The sequence below is a fragment of the Nematostella vectensis genome, chromosome 1 (genome assembly GCF_932526225.1).
Source record: "Nematostella vectensis chromosome 1, jaNemVect1.1, whole genome shotgun sequence".
Taxonomy (NCBI): domain Eukaryota; kingdom Metazoa; phylum Cnidaria; class Anthozoa; order Actiniaria; family Edwardsiidae; genus Nematostella; species Nematostella vectensis.
The window spans coordinates 1,923,643-1,939,035 of NC_064034.1; the positions used below are offsets into that span (position 1 = coordinate 1,923,643).

The window sequence follows — 15,393 nt, forward strand, 5'->3', positions numbered from 1 at the left end:
ATATTCCATTTATGTAACTAAAATATTCCCAAAAATATTCCATTTATCTCCTGATAACGAAGTGTCCCTAACTAGAGAGTTTCTACTATATTTTTTTGTACCTTTCAAAGTTCGCTTTGCAATAGCGGCTACTTATTTTATTTATTTAATTTTTTACTTTAAGAACCTAATTTCCTGTGCTCCGAGGGCGAATGTCCAAGGGCGGATTTAGGTTTTGTAGGGGGAGGGGAAGAGTAGCCAAATGGGAAGGGGGGTTATTTCTATTTCCATCCACATCACAAATGTGATAGCCCAATAAAAGACCTTTAAACTTTCGAACTTCCCCTCTCCCGCAGATAAACAAGGGTGTCCATAAATAGGCAACATCATATCCGGAATCTATCTGAATGGCGCCGATTGTAGGGTCAAATAGTGTAGCTACGTCAACCTATTTTATTCAGCGTCTACCAAGAGAACCATAGCTCATCATACAGAAAAATAAAGCTCAGTGCTGTATTCAAGACCAAGAGAAAATAGACTAAATGTGCTTTTATTTGCCTAAGGATTTTTAATCTGAAAAGTGTTTCTGCTGAATCAATTAAACATTGTTTTTAAATCGACCAATTCATTTTAAAAAGTTAGATAGGAAATCTAAGAGTACGCGGTATTTCGAAAATAGATCCTGTCAGTATCTCCGGATCCAGGAATATCCCCTACAATAGTTTACAGCCTTTAGATCCTTTTGACAGCCAGCCAATGAGCATCAGAAACTTTCAAATGCGTGCCTTCAGGCATGGCCCACAAAGCAATGTCATGTTTAAGAATGATTTTTAAAAGATAACTTTGGCTTTTAAAAGCAGCTGAAACCCCAAATAGGAATCCTTTTCACCTGTCATGCTGTCAAAGAAGTTAAACCGATTCCCCAAAGAACGGATGTATTAGAAGCTGTATTAAAATTTGTTCTTTCAAAAAGTTGTTGGTTTTGATGATTAAAGTAAAACACCCATGGTAACCCAGTTGGGTTGTTGAAAGAGTATAATAAATGTATATAACACCTAGAGGTTCGCAGGGAAACTGGAGGCTTTACATCCAATTAATTTGGAATTAATACAATTTTAGTCCAACGAACAAGCAGTGTTTTTCTACTGTTATCTTCGTTAGAAAAAAATTAATTCAGGATATTTATTTTAACCAGATTTGTGACGTATTTAGGTTCGCTCATCCCAACTCTGTTAGATCATTCTACACTCGCCGTTAACCTGGGCTACCTGTGTTGGACCGTGAAACTTCCCTATTTAACAAAGAATAATTAGTTCGCATGAGCGAGTGGGAGTGATTCGCCAAAAAGATCTATTCTCGGAAGCTTGTTACCGGGAAGCAGGAAGCCCTTACGCCTGTTACAGCGCTTGTTAAAATCCCGCATTCATCGGGATAATGCGTTACAAATATCGGCTTACCAAAATGATTGATTGAACAATGTCCTATTAAAAGCTTGAGATGGTATAAAAGGCCTACAATACTTGTTAAGTACGATCTTTCATTATAAGAGGACGCAGTAGATTTGTTCTTTTCAGAGAAGATGAAGGGAGTTTTGCTTATAGCAGTGTTCCTGGCTGTCACTATGGTTTCTTTCAAAGAAGTCGCCAGTATTCACGTACTGTGGCCCCCCTTCACCAAGAGGCAGGCGAGCACGGTAAGATGATTAGACCAGCCGTAGCATCCTTGACTGGCCAGAGCATATGTATATAATATAATCGGTCCTTGGCGAACCCCTAGAGTTTTTTTTTTTTTTTTTTTTTAGAGTTAAGGGAGAAGAACGATGTAATGAAAACAAAGAATTGCTTAGAAAATATAGCTCTTAGGATTTCGGGTTATATGAATTTGAGCCAGCGCGGATCTTTGATTCTTCTAGATGAAAATACCTTTTTTGGTGGCTGAGGTTGATTGAGCGGGGCCCCACAAGCACCTCTAGCTAGACCTGTACGCTGCTTTTTGTATTTTAAGCAAAATGCGGCAGGATATGCAGTGCAGCGAGTTATCAAAAATAAGAAGTACATGACGCTAGTAAGCCCAAACGTATGCAACTGTTTTTTGTTTTAGGTAGAAGTGGAATCAAGGAACGCTATTTGTTGGCTGGCAAGAAGACTGGAATGTGCAGAACCCATGCGTGTTAGTGTCGAGAGAAGGAGATAACTGGAATACAGGAAAAAAAGCACACGCCGGAAAAGAGACTGTTAGCTTTACTCCAATTTTCATGCAATTGAAATTTGGAATAAAATGGAAATCAGCTTAAAATAATCTCTGTAGTATTTCTTATGGGTAAGATATCAAACATCCGTCAAAAACAAAACGAAAAAATAAACGAAAAGAAAAAACAGAATAAAGTAACGGATACAAAAAAAATATTGCAGTAATGACAATACTTCCTGTAAAGATCAATGTTGTGATATCCAAGAAAACGTTTAAGCGTTTATAAATATCAAGTGCAATTTAAATCTGTCCTTATCAAAACTACTTATACGAGAAAGGAACTTTTATTTCGATATTCATTTGCGATAATGCCAAACCAAACATGATACTGTATGTATCCGTGCAATTATCCATTTGGGTCCGGGAAAGAGCAAATGATATGCACTCATTATGTATGCAATAAGGGCAGGTGGTCTCATTGATAAGCAGCGCTGGGTAACATGACCTTCAAAGGCCCTGTAGTTTCGTGTGAGGCGGAGTTTTCAATAATGAAAAAAAATACACAATTACAACAGCAACGATATGGAAGAAATAAAAGTATCAGCAGCAAAAGCTCAATCTGCTTGAATCACAGTGAAATTCAGCCCATCCCTCAAAAACATCTATTGCTAGAGCTTATATATCATTGCTAGAGCTTATATATCATTGCTAGAGCTTATATATATCATTGCTAGAGCTTATATATATCATTGCTAGAGCTTATATATATCATTGCTAGAGCTTATATATCATTGCTAGAGCTTATATATCATTGCTAGAGCTTATATATATCATTGCTAGAGCTTATATATAATTGTTTGAGCTTATATGGGTTACGGAGGAGTCTATGTTGATATGAGCGATTTAAAAATATTCAGAATTAACCGTCGGGCAAGTCGTGATTAAATCTAGTTTTAACAAGATCCCGGTCTCTTAGAAATCCAGTGTAGCCAAAGATCCTTGTGACAAGATCAGCTCACTTAGCAGTGATCGCTTAATACCTCAACACACCTGTGCTCCATTAAACTGTATGTTCTGACTTACTAAGGATTGCCACTTTTCAGCTTCGACATCGGAATAGCTGGACCATTTCTGTTTCCTTTTACGTTGCTAGGATAAGCTCACTACTTGAGATTAGGCGATGGACCGCGAGACGGAGTACGGAGCCAAAGGAAAACACTCCGAATTTTGCATGCCTTTTGCAGAAATATGGTCCTTGTGGTTAGATCGATAAAAATCAAAACCTCTCGTTTAAAGGTTATGTGTTTTATGCATGTCTAACATGGAAGGCCAGGGGTTTTAAATAAAGGACGCGAAGCTTTCTTGTCCAAGAAAATTACAGGCACACTGTTAAAAAATTTAGTAAAAGTTATAATCTTTTGTTGATTTCATAACTATTGTTGATTAATTTGACAATTGAATTGTAAGTTTTTCTGTCGTTTCTCCGCTATAACAGGTATCGCACCTTTGAGCGCACATCATCAGTAAATAAGCTGTCCAACACTCAGCCAATCAGAACCCCACGCCCCTTACCAGTTTACGTAACAATTATGACATGCAGCCAATCAGCGATCGCCTCAATCATTGGGAAATTATCCCGTTGAGAAGTTTCTGTCTAAACAAGAAAATAATGGCGACATGGGACATTATTTACAGAGCATTCGTCAACGGTTAAAAGTATGAATGGGAAGGTGACAATCGGTGGTTCAAATGCAAGTGACATTGCTCACATTAAGGCGGGCTTTGGATGGATTTATCTTAGTAGTTCTCGGGATTATATCACTGGCGCTGATCTATCGACCTGACCGGCTCTTCCCAGGACTTAGTAGCACGCGGACTTCTGTTGGTAACCGAAGAAGATTTATTCTCTCGCTTGAATTCAACGACGATGGTTTCCACTTTAAACGGCACAGGAAGGAGAGGTTCATGTCTTACGAGCCGCCGGTTGGTAGCTGGAGTGATCAGCTGTTGGCGTTTCAGAACGCAGTCATAATCGCGGCATTACTCAATCGCACGCTACTTGCACAACCGCTGTTCAGCGAGCTAGAGAGTAAACGGCTTAGAAAACATGTGCGTGAAGATTTAAAGAGTGATTCTGAAGTTTTTAAACTGATAAACACCAAGTTCCTTGTCCCGATATCAGCTGTTATCGACTTAAGCCGGCTTTCTCATTTGATTCGAGTGAATCCTATCCAAACATCACACGCGCAATTCCTGGAAAATTACAAGAATCTGACATGGCATAGTGTATGCCACAAAAGTGCCTTAGGGTTTTGGCTGGATTTCATTCCATCGCCAGAAAATTCTCGCGCCTGGAATATCCTACAAAAGCAAACATTTCTTCCTCTTAAGACCTTCTTTAGTGGAGTTGAGCCTGTGTGCGAACAAGAGCTTGAAATGGTTGACAGTGTTAAGAATAGCGCTCCGTTACTCCGTGGAATCCTCACGGAGCTTGCTTTTCATGGTGAAGACTTGATCTATTTCCGAGGAGGCTCGCTCGCTACCAGGGAATTGCGATTCCTCTCGAAAAAGCGAACTGCTCAAGCCCAAAAGTGGGTGTCCGATTTTATTAGGTTCTCCCCATACTTGTTGAAAAGAATGTCACAAATGGCAGAAAACATAAGAAAACCTTACAATGCAGTGTTCATAGCACCAAGCAAAAACCCCGATGTATTTAATAATAACATTCGCTACCGACTCAGAGAAATGGAGAAGCGTAAATTCCGCTCTATATCTAATAGGCTCTACATAGGCTCCAGCCAGGTGGACTTGCGAGACCTGAAAGGCTTTATGGACCTTGGGTATGAGCTTTACTCTCCTAAGGATATCATCCCTGAGGGAATCAGCGAACATATAAAGTACGACGTCAGGAAACTCTTAGGAGAACTACTGTGCAAATTTGCGATACTGTACGAAGGCCCGATGGACACCTTCGCAACCCAGCGAGCACGACTCCACGAAGCGCGGCGTATGGACGATTTACTGATCGATCACATTAGCGTCAAGTGGGCGGGGCATACTATAAAAAGGCCTTATATGGCTGAAAGAAAAGAGGAGGCAACAACGAAGCCCGAAAGTGATGGACTAAGAGTGATGTTCTGTAGGATTTGCAAGACGATGCAAATTCGGCTGAAAAACGCCACTTGTAGACCTATCCTTTCCGACTGTAAAAAGAGAAAAATATAAATTCCTGTCAGGATATCTAAAAATGTAGCAATACTATTGATTTTTTCATACTATTTGTTCACTGCATAAAGACACACATGAGTGTTAACTGCATTTTTTTATTTTCCATTTAGATCCTTGTTAAGACGAATGACAACCCATTTTTTTTATAAAAAACCTTTTTTATTACAAAATTGTTACAAAAAAGACATTTCGCGAAATGTAGAAATAGCAAGTGGCAAAGATGCATCATCCCCCAAAAAAAAAAATCCTAAAACAGCTCTAATTCCTTTTCAAATAGTCTGTTCTTACCCTTATGCATCGTTTTTGGTTTGCGTATAACGCACGTATTCGAATCTATCTCTTTAGAAAACGCTTTAATTCACGCATGTTTACTAGAATTCCTAAAATTTTGAATTTTTTTAATTCCTAAAACATGATGCATCTTAACCGTAGCTCACGTAGCTCTCGTCGGCGTCGGTTCATATGTTGCGTGACAGAGCACTGAGATCGTGAGATAAAAGGAGAGCGTGAGATAAAAGGCTTAAGATAAGCGCACTCGCGGATAGGTGGAGGCCGCTGGCCGAGCCCTGACTACCATCCAAGGTCAGCTCCAGCTCGCTAGTCGTGTACTCCATCGGGCACCCTGTGGTGTCCCCGCAGAACACCCTGCATGGCGGGCAAACAAGTGAACCGCTGACATTCCAGTTCCTGAGCACGCCTCGCACCTCAATGCGCTGACCAGCCTTATAGCAGGAGTAGGTCTGATTACCGATGTCTATCTTAATACCGTCCTTGCAACGGTATCTATAGCAACCGCTTCCCCAGTCCAACATCGTGCGCGTCAGCAGCCCCCTCTTCGCTTGCCAGGGGCGACCCTGCTCGAAACACCTCGAAGTGGCACCGTAGCTCTCCAGGGCGTAGTTGCCATGTGCGGGCGGACCATTTTCTGAGACTGTACACGTGGTCTCTCTCTTTGTCCCGTCCATGCCCGTCAGAGTAAATTTTTGATAGAAAGGGCAGTAATCAGCGAGTGGTACAGCGCCGCCGTACGAGTCCGTGTCTGCGAATACCGCCTCTCGCGTCTTACGTGAGCTCTCTTTGGGCAGGTGGCTAAAGTATTGGTACTCTGGGGGGAGAGGCTGGGGGTATTTGCGCAGATTACAGAGTGCGATGGAGAGTTTGCTATGTGTACAGCGCATGCGTAGTGGCGCTTGTTTCAGGGTGTAACAGAATGGCTCCGAGGACTTGTTATGGGCCACGTGACTCTGCATCCACGTGCGGCAGCTTTCCTTAGCGAACACGCAGCCGAGGTTCCTGCCCCAGTCTAGAGTCTCCGCCATGCTGTAGTTCGCTTTGTACCAGCCCGTGTCCTCCATTAGGGCCAAAGTCAACCGTGAGAAGACCGGGTTCTGGGTATACGTCCCCGTCATCGCCTCGTTCTCAAACAGTCGCTTTTCCCAGTGTGTAAGCTCGGTACCAGTCCCTCCCTGGTTTTCAATCTCCGCCCCCTCGAGAGTCGCGCAGTTGAAGTGCTCCCTCGCTACCCGCACAACACGGGGCGTGACAATCATAGAAACGGAGTGCGTGACATGACCGTGACGAACCTGCCACTTCTTGCGCGTGACTTTTTTAACGACCTTGTTACTCCATTGATATAGGTTAGTTTTGTCATTGTACACGGGCAGACCGTGCTTTCTCCGTTGGGTGAGGGGTGCGCCTTGTTTGTCCCGGTAGAACGCGTATAAACCCGCGCTGAACCCAAGGGCGTGGTACACCTCATGCTTGACCGTAGAGATCAAATTCGAGTAATGTCGAGGGTCCGTGTCCAGCCTGTCCGGACACAGATTAGCGAACCCGGCCACCGGACGGTCCAGCATGTGTTCTTGTTGACAGTAGGAGGCGTAGGCGACGGCGTTAGCGACGGAGCAGTGAGACGTCTGTATTGACGACACGTACAACACAAAGTCTCTTCTGGTGATACCTGGACCAGACGCCCATTCGTCCCCAGGCATCCGGACACACTCGAGTCCCCTTGCGTCACACACGCGGCACTGATCAAGATGGCGTGCGGGCACCGTGACAGGGCCACACCTCGTGGTCACGCACTCCTCCTTGCAATACTGAACATCCCCTAGCTTTGTCCCTGTTTCGTCTTTAAGGAAATACGCATTGTTTTTACAAGTCCTCTGTAGCTTAATGGGTATCTTTATCGGCCGCACGCTGAACGTGTAATGAAAGTAGTGTACAGCTTCAGGGATTAGTTTTTCTGTGACTAGTTGATTCTTCTCTGCGCTGAGACTCTCGATGCTTTCATCGTAGACGACCTCAAATCTGAGCGGCTGGTTGATTGGGTGCTTGCTGTGCGCATGTCCTGTGCGTACATTGTGACCCATCTCGTGTTTACGCGGGATCCAGTGATGCGCCGAAGCACAAGGTACCACCATCACCAGCGCGCACGTTATCAGCAGACTCGAACACTTGATCAGCTTATTTGACAATCTCGCAAGACCTTTTCCTGGGTGTTTTGAATTGTAGGTAGAAGGAGCATCCAAGTGCACTGAAATATAAATGTGATTTTCAGATGACATAAGAACAATATCAAGGCCGTAGCAGGGGATGGGGCACTGGGGGCGGGTACCCCCCCCCCCCCCCAAAAAAAAATTGTTTTTAAAAATTATTAGGAAATGACCATAAAGGGCGTGGCTGTGATCCCCATTGTTTTCTTAATGTTTCCGTATCGCCCCCCCCCCCCCCCCCCTAATAATTCGAGGCTGCTACGGCTATGATATAACATAATGGGGCCGTGGAGTAGAGTTTTGAATAATGTAGCTAAGTTTCGGGTCAAACACTTCTAACGTTTATTTGAAAAAGGATATGTGAATATCTATGCCAACTGAAACACTACCGCACTGTCGGAGGACTTTTTGGAGTATGGCTGAACATAGCGTTGCTAGGTAACAAACTCATAGACAACGAAACGAAAACAAATGTAACAGCCGAATACATAGTTTTGTGACAGCCCAGAATTAAGAATTCCCGCCTCGTTATCTGGGGATAACACGCTGTCAATCAAACCATCTTCAATAATTGTAATGCTGTGCGCATTTGACGTCTTGAAGCAACAGTTTAAAGTTTGAATTGGTTTAGATGGCTGATAGACTACTCGCTATATCCAGACGATTCAAGGATTTGGAATTCTGCGAAACTACGAATTTGCTTATAAAAGCTCCACATGAAGTACTGGGCTTACCAGTTATCCTATTCAGACTTATTATCATAGCTCGCCACATCATAAATGATTGTTTGAGTTTGCGATAAAAGTTGTGTTTTGTCACGTCGTAATTGACATTTAATATTATCTTTTACAGTCGCAGAGTAGATGTTGGATGTTAGATACTGGTAAATTTTCGAATAATGGCAATGGTCAAAACAGAATTATAAGGTGTCAAGCAATATTACGTTAGGACTTCATAAAAAACTCAAGTCATAAAACAAACAACCACAATACCAGAAATCGTTTACATGTTCTTGATTCTAACAGGATTTCAGAATAAATAAAAAAAAATGGCAGCGTTTTATATGAGCTTACCTCGAGAAGACATGACAAATAAAGATGATTCCTAAAGATTCACAAGCATTATACGGGGAGAAACCGACCAGGCGTGTCAAATGTTATCGTTTCTAAAAGGTAAAAACATTTCTGGTGGCAAAAAGACAGGCTTCTGGCTCATACGGGTCCTCATCACGTGACCAGTGACGCGATGACATAAACAGCTGACATGCGGACAGGTAGTGTCAGGTCACGTGACTCGAGTCAAAGGGCAAATGAAATCGAATGAGTCGCTATCCATTTTTTATAAGTACTGCCTATCTGAAATGAAAATGTCCAATAAATAAAGGTTGCCGAAGAACTATATTTCGACCTCATTAGTTTTCAAATCACTGCTCAAACCAAAAAGTATACTGTAACCTGGCGCAATATTTGAACGCAAAATGTTAGTTTTATTATGCCACCGAATAGTCTTTGCGAAAGCACAAACGTACAAAGCGCAAGTGAGATTCGAAATGTTTCACGCATCCCACTGTTCTTGCAATGTCACGCATCCCACTATTCTTGCAATGTCACGCATCCCACTATTCTTGCAATGTCACGCATCCCACTATTCTTACAATGTCACGCATCCCACTATTCTTACAATGTCACGCATCCCACTATTCTTACAATGTCACGCATCCCACTATTCTTGCAATGGTACGGATTCGAATCATATACTTTAGTCGCACATTCTTCATTTTTACTAAATGCAGCATAGATATTCATAAATCTTACTAATGTATGGATCTAGACATCTTCGTATTATCCCTATTACTTATGAATAATTATTACCCATAAGCGAAGCACCTTTTGGTCGTGGGCTCACGTTCTTCGCCGTTCCCTAACAACGTTTTTCATGAAGTAGTTCGTCCAGCTTTGTTATATTATCACGCATTCTACTGCTCTTCCATAGTCACGCATTCCACTTTGTTATATTATCACGCATTCTACTGCTCTTCCATAGTCACGCATTCCACTTTGTTATATTATCACGCATTCTACTGCTCTCCCATAGTCACGCATTCCACTTTGTTCTATAATTATGCATTCTACTGCAGTACCATAGTCATCCATTCCACTTTGTTCTATAATCACGAATTTCACTGCTGTACCATAGTCATCCATTCCACTTTGTTCTATAATCACGCATTTTACTGCTCTACCACAGGCTTAGTCACGCATTTCACTTTGTCCTATAGCCATACATTATCCGTTTCATACTCGTTTAAACGCCGCAGCTTTCATTTCGTTTCTCGTAATCAAGGCCCTACAAATCACAGGTTTGGCAAGAAAAGTCGTTTTGGGCCTAAAAATCGCTTGCTATACATTATCATGTATTTTCTTATCAGCAACTATCAAGCAATTATAATTAATTTTGGAGTGGAAAGAGAATAACATGAGTGCTAATCCAGATGATTTTCCAAGTGACATCCAAACTGTGATGGCCAAGTTACCTGTTTGCACGAATCCAGGACCATATTTTGATGTAATTATCTTACCACCCCTCCCCCCGTAAGTAACTGGTACTGTAAGCTCTCTATTGCTGAGGGATGACAGGTGTTTCATTGGGGTGTACTCACCCAAGCACATTTACACACAACACCACTTGCTAAATACCGCGACAGGCAAGAAGCCTCATAGAAGCACAGAAATATAGCACGCTAAAATATATTCAGTAGATACACTCATCAAGCTCATGTATTTCAAAACTTTTCATGAATACCTCTACCACAAAAATTTTGAAAATTTTAAATGAAACATGAAAAATTAAACCAAAAATAATGTACCATAAATCAAAGCAAAATTTGTCAAATTTCCGCGAAAAGCTTCCCAAGATATACCCTCAGTAGGAAGAATAGATTTTGTATGATGTATACATAAACTATATTACATTATTTGTAATGTTTGGCCTCTCCTAGTGGAGGCCAAGCAACATCAATGTTTTGACGTGACACACAACACACTCACCAGGCAAGTGCCGACTGCTTACTGGATAGAGATCTCTCCACCTTGTCTCGTAAGCACTTAAAGGCTCGTCAGTGCTCGATCTTGACTTGGCTGTACGAAGAATCACAGAGAAACACAACATGTAACGAGTAAACGACATGTAAGGTTACTGATAAACGGGTATCGGCTGAATAATGTCAATTAGTCTAACGGTCCTCCCATTGCGTAGCTTACCAAGTATCTTTGTCTTTGCTTTTGCGCTCACGCGAAGCCATAGAATAGTAATCGAACCAGCACGAACAGCAACCCAGAGTGATGATGATAGTGAAGAAAAGGACGAAAAGCGCGAAGCACAGATTCAGGGAGGCACAGAAAACCATGTCCTCGCAGTCCCCTTCATATTTTGTCAGATGAGATCATCCAGTGACCCGCAAACTACGGGACGATCACGGGACAGCCTCGAAACAAGAGTTATGCAACCGCTGGCCTGAAGTTACGGTATCCTATGTCATTCAGCGTTCCGTTAGGAACGGGAGCGTTACGGGATATCAAATTCCTTATTTGGCGATAGGCACAAGTCTGTTGTTTAAAATGCTAAGCAGATGTGCAATAATGTTTTCATGGAAGAGAGTACGGATATCGATTGTTGAAATATGAGGGAATTAGATGCTTTGAACACCAAGATATTTAAAGTGAGAGCATTATTATTGTTATTATTATTTCATTCTTGTATTATTACTATTTTAGGGGGGGGGGGGGGGGGTTAAGCCTAATACACGAACGTTTCCATCTGCGCTATCGTGAGATCATTTTCCCAGGACACATGCTGTAAGCTGTATAAAGAGCGCAGTGACCCGATGGGATGCCTGTGTTTACAGATACCTGTACACGCACACGCTCCAGCAGTCCGTGACGACAACCATGAAATTGAAATTGACTTCCTAGCAGCTCATAAGTGGCTTAAAATAAAACAAACCGTCAATAAACCATAACATTGCCTTGCAGGAGAACTGGCATACTTCATGGTTTGTTGACTATGTGGTCTTTTGAAAGGGTAGACGGACTTAAGGCGATTTAAGGGCATCTGTGTCCTCGGTCTCAGTTGTCACGCATCATAAGCTAAGAATTGTCCACTGGTCATCCATCATTAGTTCATCTTTCAAGTATTCTTGGTGCAATCGAACACGGGTCAGCTCCTTATTCGAATGGATCAACAAATCAGGCGCCCAAGCAGTCTTCCGTTGCGCTCGAGCTCCCGTGATCTCCATTACATTCCAGGGAACCAATTACCCACATGGATGGAGATATTCCCCGGGGTCAGCTACCGGCGAATGCTCAACTTGGTACGTGTCTACACAAATTCGCGGCGCCTCTACAAGCTTGCGCCATGCGTTCTCGTTTGTGCTGGGTTTATTTTACTTATGATTCTCAGGATTCCGCGGGAGTCCCACTTCGTACGGGACAGACGGTGTAATAAGGAAAACGAAGTGACCCGGAATGGGCGATCTGTGTGCGGGGAAGGACGCGCTTTGAAATACCTCAGCTATCAACCGCCTGGAGGGGGGTGGAATAATCAGAGGATCGCCTTTGAGAATGCTGTCATTATTGCGAAGCTTTTAAACAGAGTCTTGCTCGTGCAGCCTTTAGCCCCACATAAGGAGATACTTCGTGTAAGACACAACCCACCGTACCCTACTGGTTATGGTATTTACAACGCCATTGCCAAAGAAAACCTCCTCCCACTATCTAAGGTGATCGACCTTAATCGATTGTCACGTCTGCTGACCATCAAAGAGGTCACCACCAGTCATGAAGAGTTCGTACACAGCTACCAACACATGTCCTGGTACCGAGTCTGCCATAACGGGCTCGTGGGGGTCTGGGTCGACAAGCTGCCTCCTGCGCATGACAGACTCAGCTGGGAGGTACTCAAAGAGCATGCGCAAGAACAGATACCCGCTGTCGAATTACCCAAATACCGCAAAAGCTGCAAGTCAGACCTTGAGAGGTACGAGCGGGGCAACACCACTTTGCCTTTCTGGGGAATTCTCGACGAGCTTTTAGAAAGGAATGAAGATATTATTTATTTTGAAGAGGGTTCTATGTTTTTTAGAGAAATGATTTTTCTGGACCGAAATAGGGTAGTGGATAGTCACAGATGGATAATTAATTACGTGAGTTTTGCGCCAGAAATAAGGCGTCGAGTATCGGCGAACCTAAAGAGACTTGGTCATCACTTTAGCTGCATCCACGTCCGCAGAACTGACCACCCTTCTGCTCAAGAAAACACACAAAAGTATTGGCTAAACTTGCTCGAAAAACGACAAATTAAAAACAAGACGAGCATGCTTTATGTCGCTACAGACGAACCCGACATAAACTGGTTTGAGCCCTTCGCGGAGGCGGGGTTTGAGCTCTTGTTTTCGCGGGATCTTATTGCCCCCCTGGGGAGTGGCCTTAGGGTGACGTCACATACTAGGGTCTTTGACCAGGAAATCTTGGGATTCACCGAGCAGCTGATCTGCGCGAACGCGGAGTTTTTCGTTGGCTCGTATTACTCGACTTTCAGCATGTATATCAATAGGCTTCGCAAACATAAGCGATGGAGGGGAAAGCTTTTACACAAGCCATTCTTCGCGGTCACGTGGCTCGACACGTCACGTGCTCTACACAAGGAAGGTTGAGATGCTAGTAAGGCATGATGCGCGCGCATCTGACTGACAACGTACTACACCTTACGATAAGTGACGAACAGATCAACGAGACGCAACTAAACAAACAAACCTGAAGCACATTGCCATTTGGGTAATCGAACAGGGACCATGTTTTTTAATGTTATTGTTGCTTTCGTTCAGCAAAATTCAAAAACGTCTAGTTATAGCCAGATTTTATCGAGTGGAAATTAAGAAGATTAAAGCAGCTTTTTTTATGGCAATTTCACCTCTGCTTTTACAATGCGCGTATTAAATTAGTAAAACTACATACAGACTGTAGAGCAGAGGGTGACCAGGTAACTTACAGGTTGAAGACGCGACATAAAATATAAGAACAAACATTAGACCCAAGATGAAGACGCGACATAAAATATAAGGACAAACATTAGACCCAAGATGAAGACGCGACATAAAATATAAGGACAAACAGAAGACCCAAGATGAAGACGCGACATAAAATATAAGGACAAACAGAAGACCCAAGGTGGAGACGCGACATAAGATATAAGGACAAACATAAGTCCCAAGATGAAGACGCGACATTAGATATAAGGACAAACATAAAACCCAAGATGAAGACGCGACATAAAATATAAGGACAAACAGAAGATCCAAGATGAAGACGCGACATAAAATATAAGGACAAACATAAGACCCACGATGAAGACGCGACATAAAATATAAGGACAAACAGAAGACCCAAGATGAAGACGCAACATAAAATATAAGGACAAACATAAGACCCAAGATGAAGACGCAACATAAAATATAAGGTCAATCACGTAACAATCACGTGACCTGTGACGAGAATCCATCTAAAAATATATCCTGTTTTTTTTTTCTCCCCTCGAAAAGTATAGTAAATGGGAAGAGACTTTGATCCAACGTTAGTGGATCCAATTATTTTCTGAATTTTATTTTACGCAGCTCGGGGTCCTGGGCCGGCGTCACTGTGATTCGTATGCAAACAAATTTTTGCAAAGCGAAAGCTTGTCTAGCGCCAAAAATCTTTTTTGGGTGGATTTTATTGATTTGGCCTGGAACCTATCTTTATATTTCTTTCATTTTATTTTCTATAGTTTTCATTCGTCATAATTTTATTTTCCAACGTTATTCTTTGTTAGTTTGGCACAAGAACCAATTATTTTTTTCGTCCAGATCTTTTATTTGTTCATATCGTACAGCTGATATATGTGTATTCAAATCTAACATACTCCACGCTATACATTTTATGGCCAAGCGGATTAAGCTAGTTCCTTACCAAAAAGAATGAAAAAAGCTTTTTTTTATCACTAAGTGTTTTAACCCTCTTAGTTTAGTATCAAGTCGAGGATTCGTCACCTTTTCTTATAATATACCCACCAGATTGCAGTGGTATCGTGTTTGATTCGTTATTTATCTTTCCGCTCGCAAATAATTGCCTTCCGGAGGTTCTCTGAGGTTCTGGAGGCAAAGTATTAAAACGTTTATTGATCTTTTTGGAGCGTAGACAGCGAGACTGCGAGCATAGTATTTAACTCCCCGCAGTTCGGCATGCCCACTTCTTACGGAGAAGGGTTAAGCTCTCCGCATTGTGCGCTGTGTGTGACAGATAAAGTACTAGACAGGTGACGCTTGACGGTTCTACAGAATAAATTCAACTAGAGAGAAATGAGCGCCGGCTAGAGATAAATATCAGGTAATTATATTACTCGTGTTTCTTGAGATCTGCCTCAGATGTAGAGCTGATATGAGACCGGTTTACTCTGATTTCAAGGCCAA

At 42.4% G+C, this 15,393-nt stretch overlaps 3 protein-coding genes and 1 long non-coding RNA gene across 5 annotated transcripts; 3 read left to right on the plus strand and 1 right to left on the minus strand.

Moving 5' to 3' along the window:
- The first annotated feature begins 95 nt into the window (after positions 1-95).
- LOC125561977 lies at positions 96-2,382 on the plus strand. Its single transcript, XR_007307682.1, has 2 exons — positions 96-1,672; positions 2,080-2,382. It is a non-coding gene; the product is annotated as an uncharacterized LOC125561977 (long non-coding RNA).
- A 1,416-nt stretch (positions 2,383-3,798) lies between these two features.
- Positions 3,799-5,482, plus strand: LOC116620363. The gene has a single exon (XM_032386154.2). It carries the CDS (start codon positions 3,919-3,921, stop codon positions 5,392-5,394), a length of 1,476 nt encoding a protein of 491 aa, XP_032242045.1. The 5' UTR covers positions 3,799-3,918; the 3' UTR covers positions 5,395-5,482.
- Positions 5,477-11,318, minus strand: LOC5516337 (leishmanolysin-like peptidase). Of its 2 annotated transcripts, XM_032386152.2 has the most exons (3): positions 11,153-11,318; positions 10,940-11,029; positions 5,477-7,933 (listed from the first exon to the last, which is right to left on the minus strand). In XM_032386152.2, exon 3 carries the CDS (start codon positions 7,818-7,820, stop codon positions 5,856-5,858), a length of 1,965 nt encoding a protein of 654 aa, XP_032242043.1. In that variant the 5' UTR covers positions 7,821-7,933; positions 10,940-11,029; positions 11,153-11,318; the 3' UTR covers positions 5,477-5,855. The 2 variants fall into 2 exon arrangements, with proteins under 2 accessions (XP_032242043.1, XP_032242042.1); XM_032386151.2 differs by lacking the exons at positions 10,940-11,029; positions 11,153-11,318 and adding an exon at positions 8,966-10,683.
- A 165-nt stretch (positions 11,319-11,483) lies between these two features.
- Positions 11,484-14,091, plus strand: LOC5516369. The gene is made up of 2 exons (XM_001636356.3): positions 11,484-11,610; positions 11,924-14,091. Exon 2 carries the CDS (start codon positions 12,124-12,126, stop codon positions 13,600-13,602), a length of 1,479 nt encoding a protein of 492 aa, XP_001636406.2. The 5' UTR covers positions 11,484-11,610; positions 11,924-12,123; the 3' UTR covers positions 13,603-14,091.
- Positions 14,092-15,393: the final 1,302 nt, after the last annotated feature.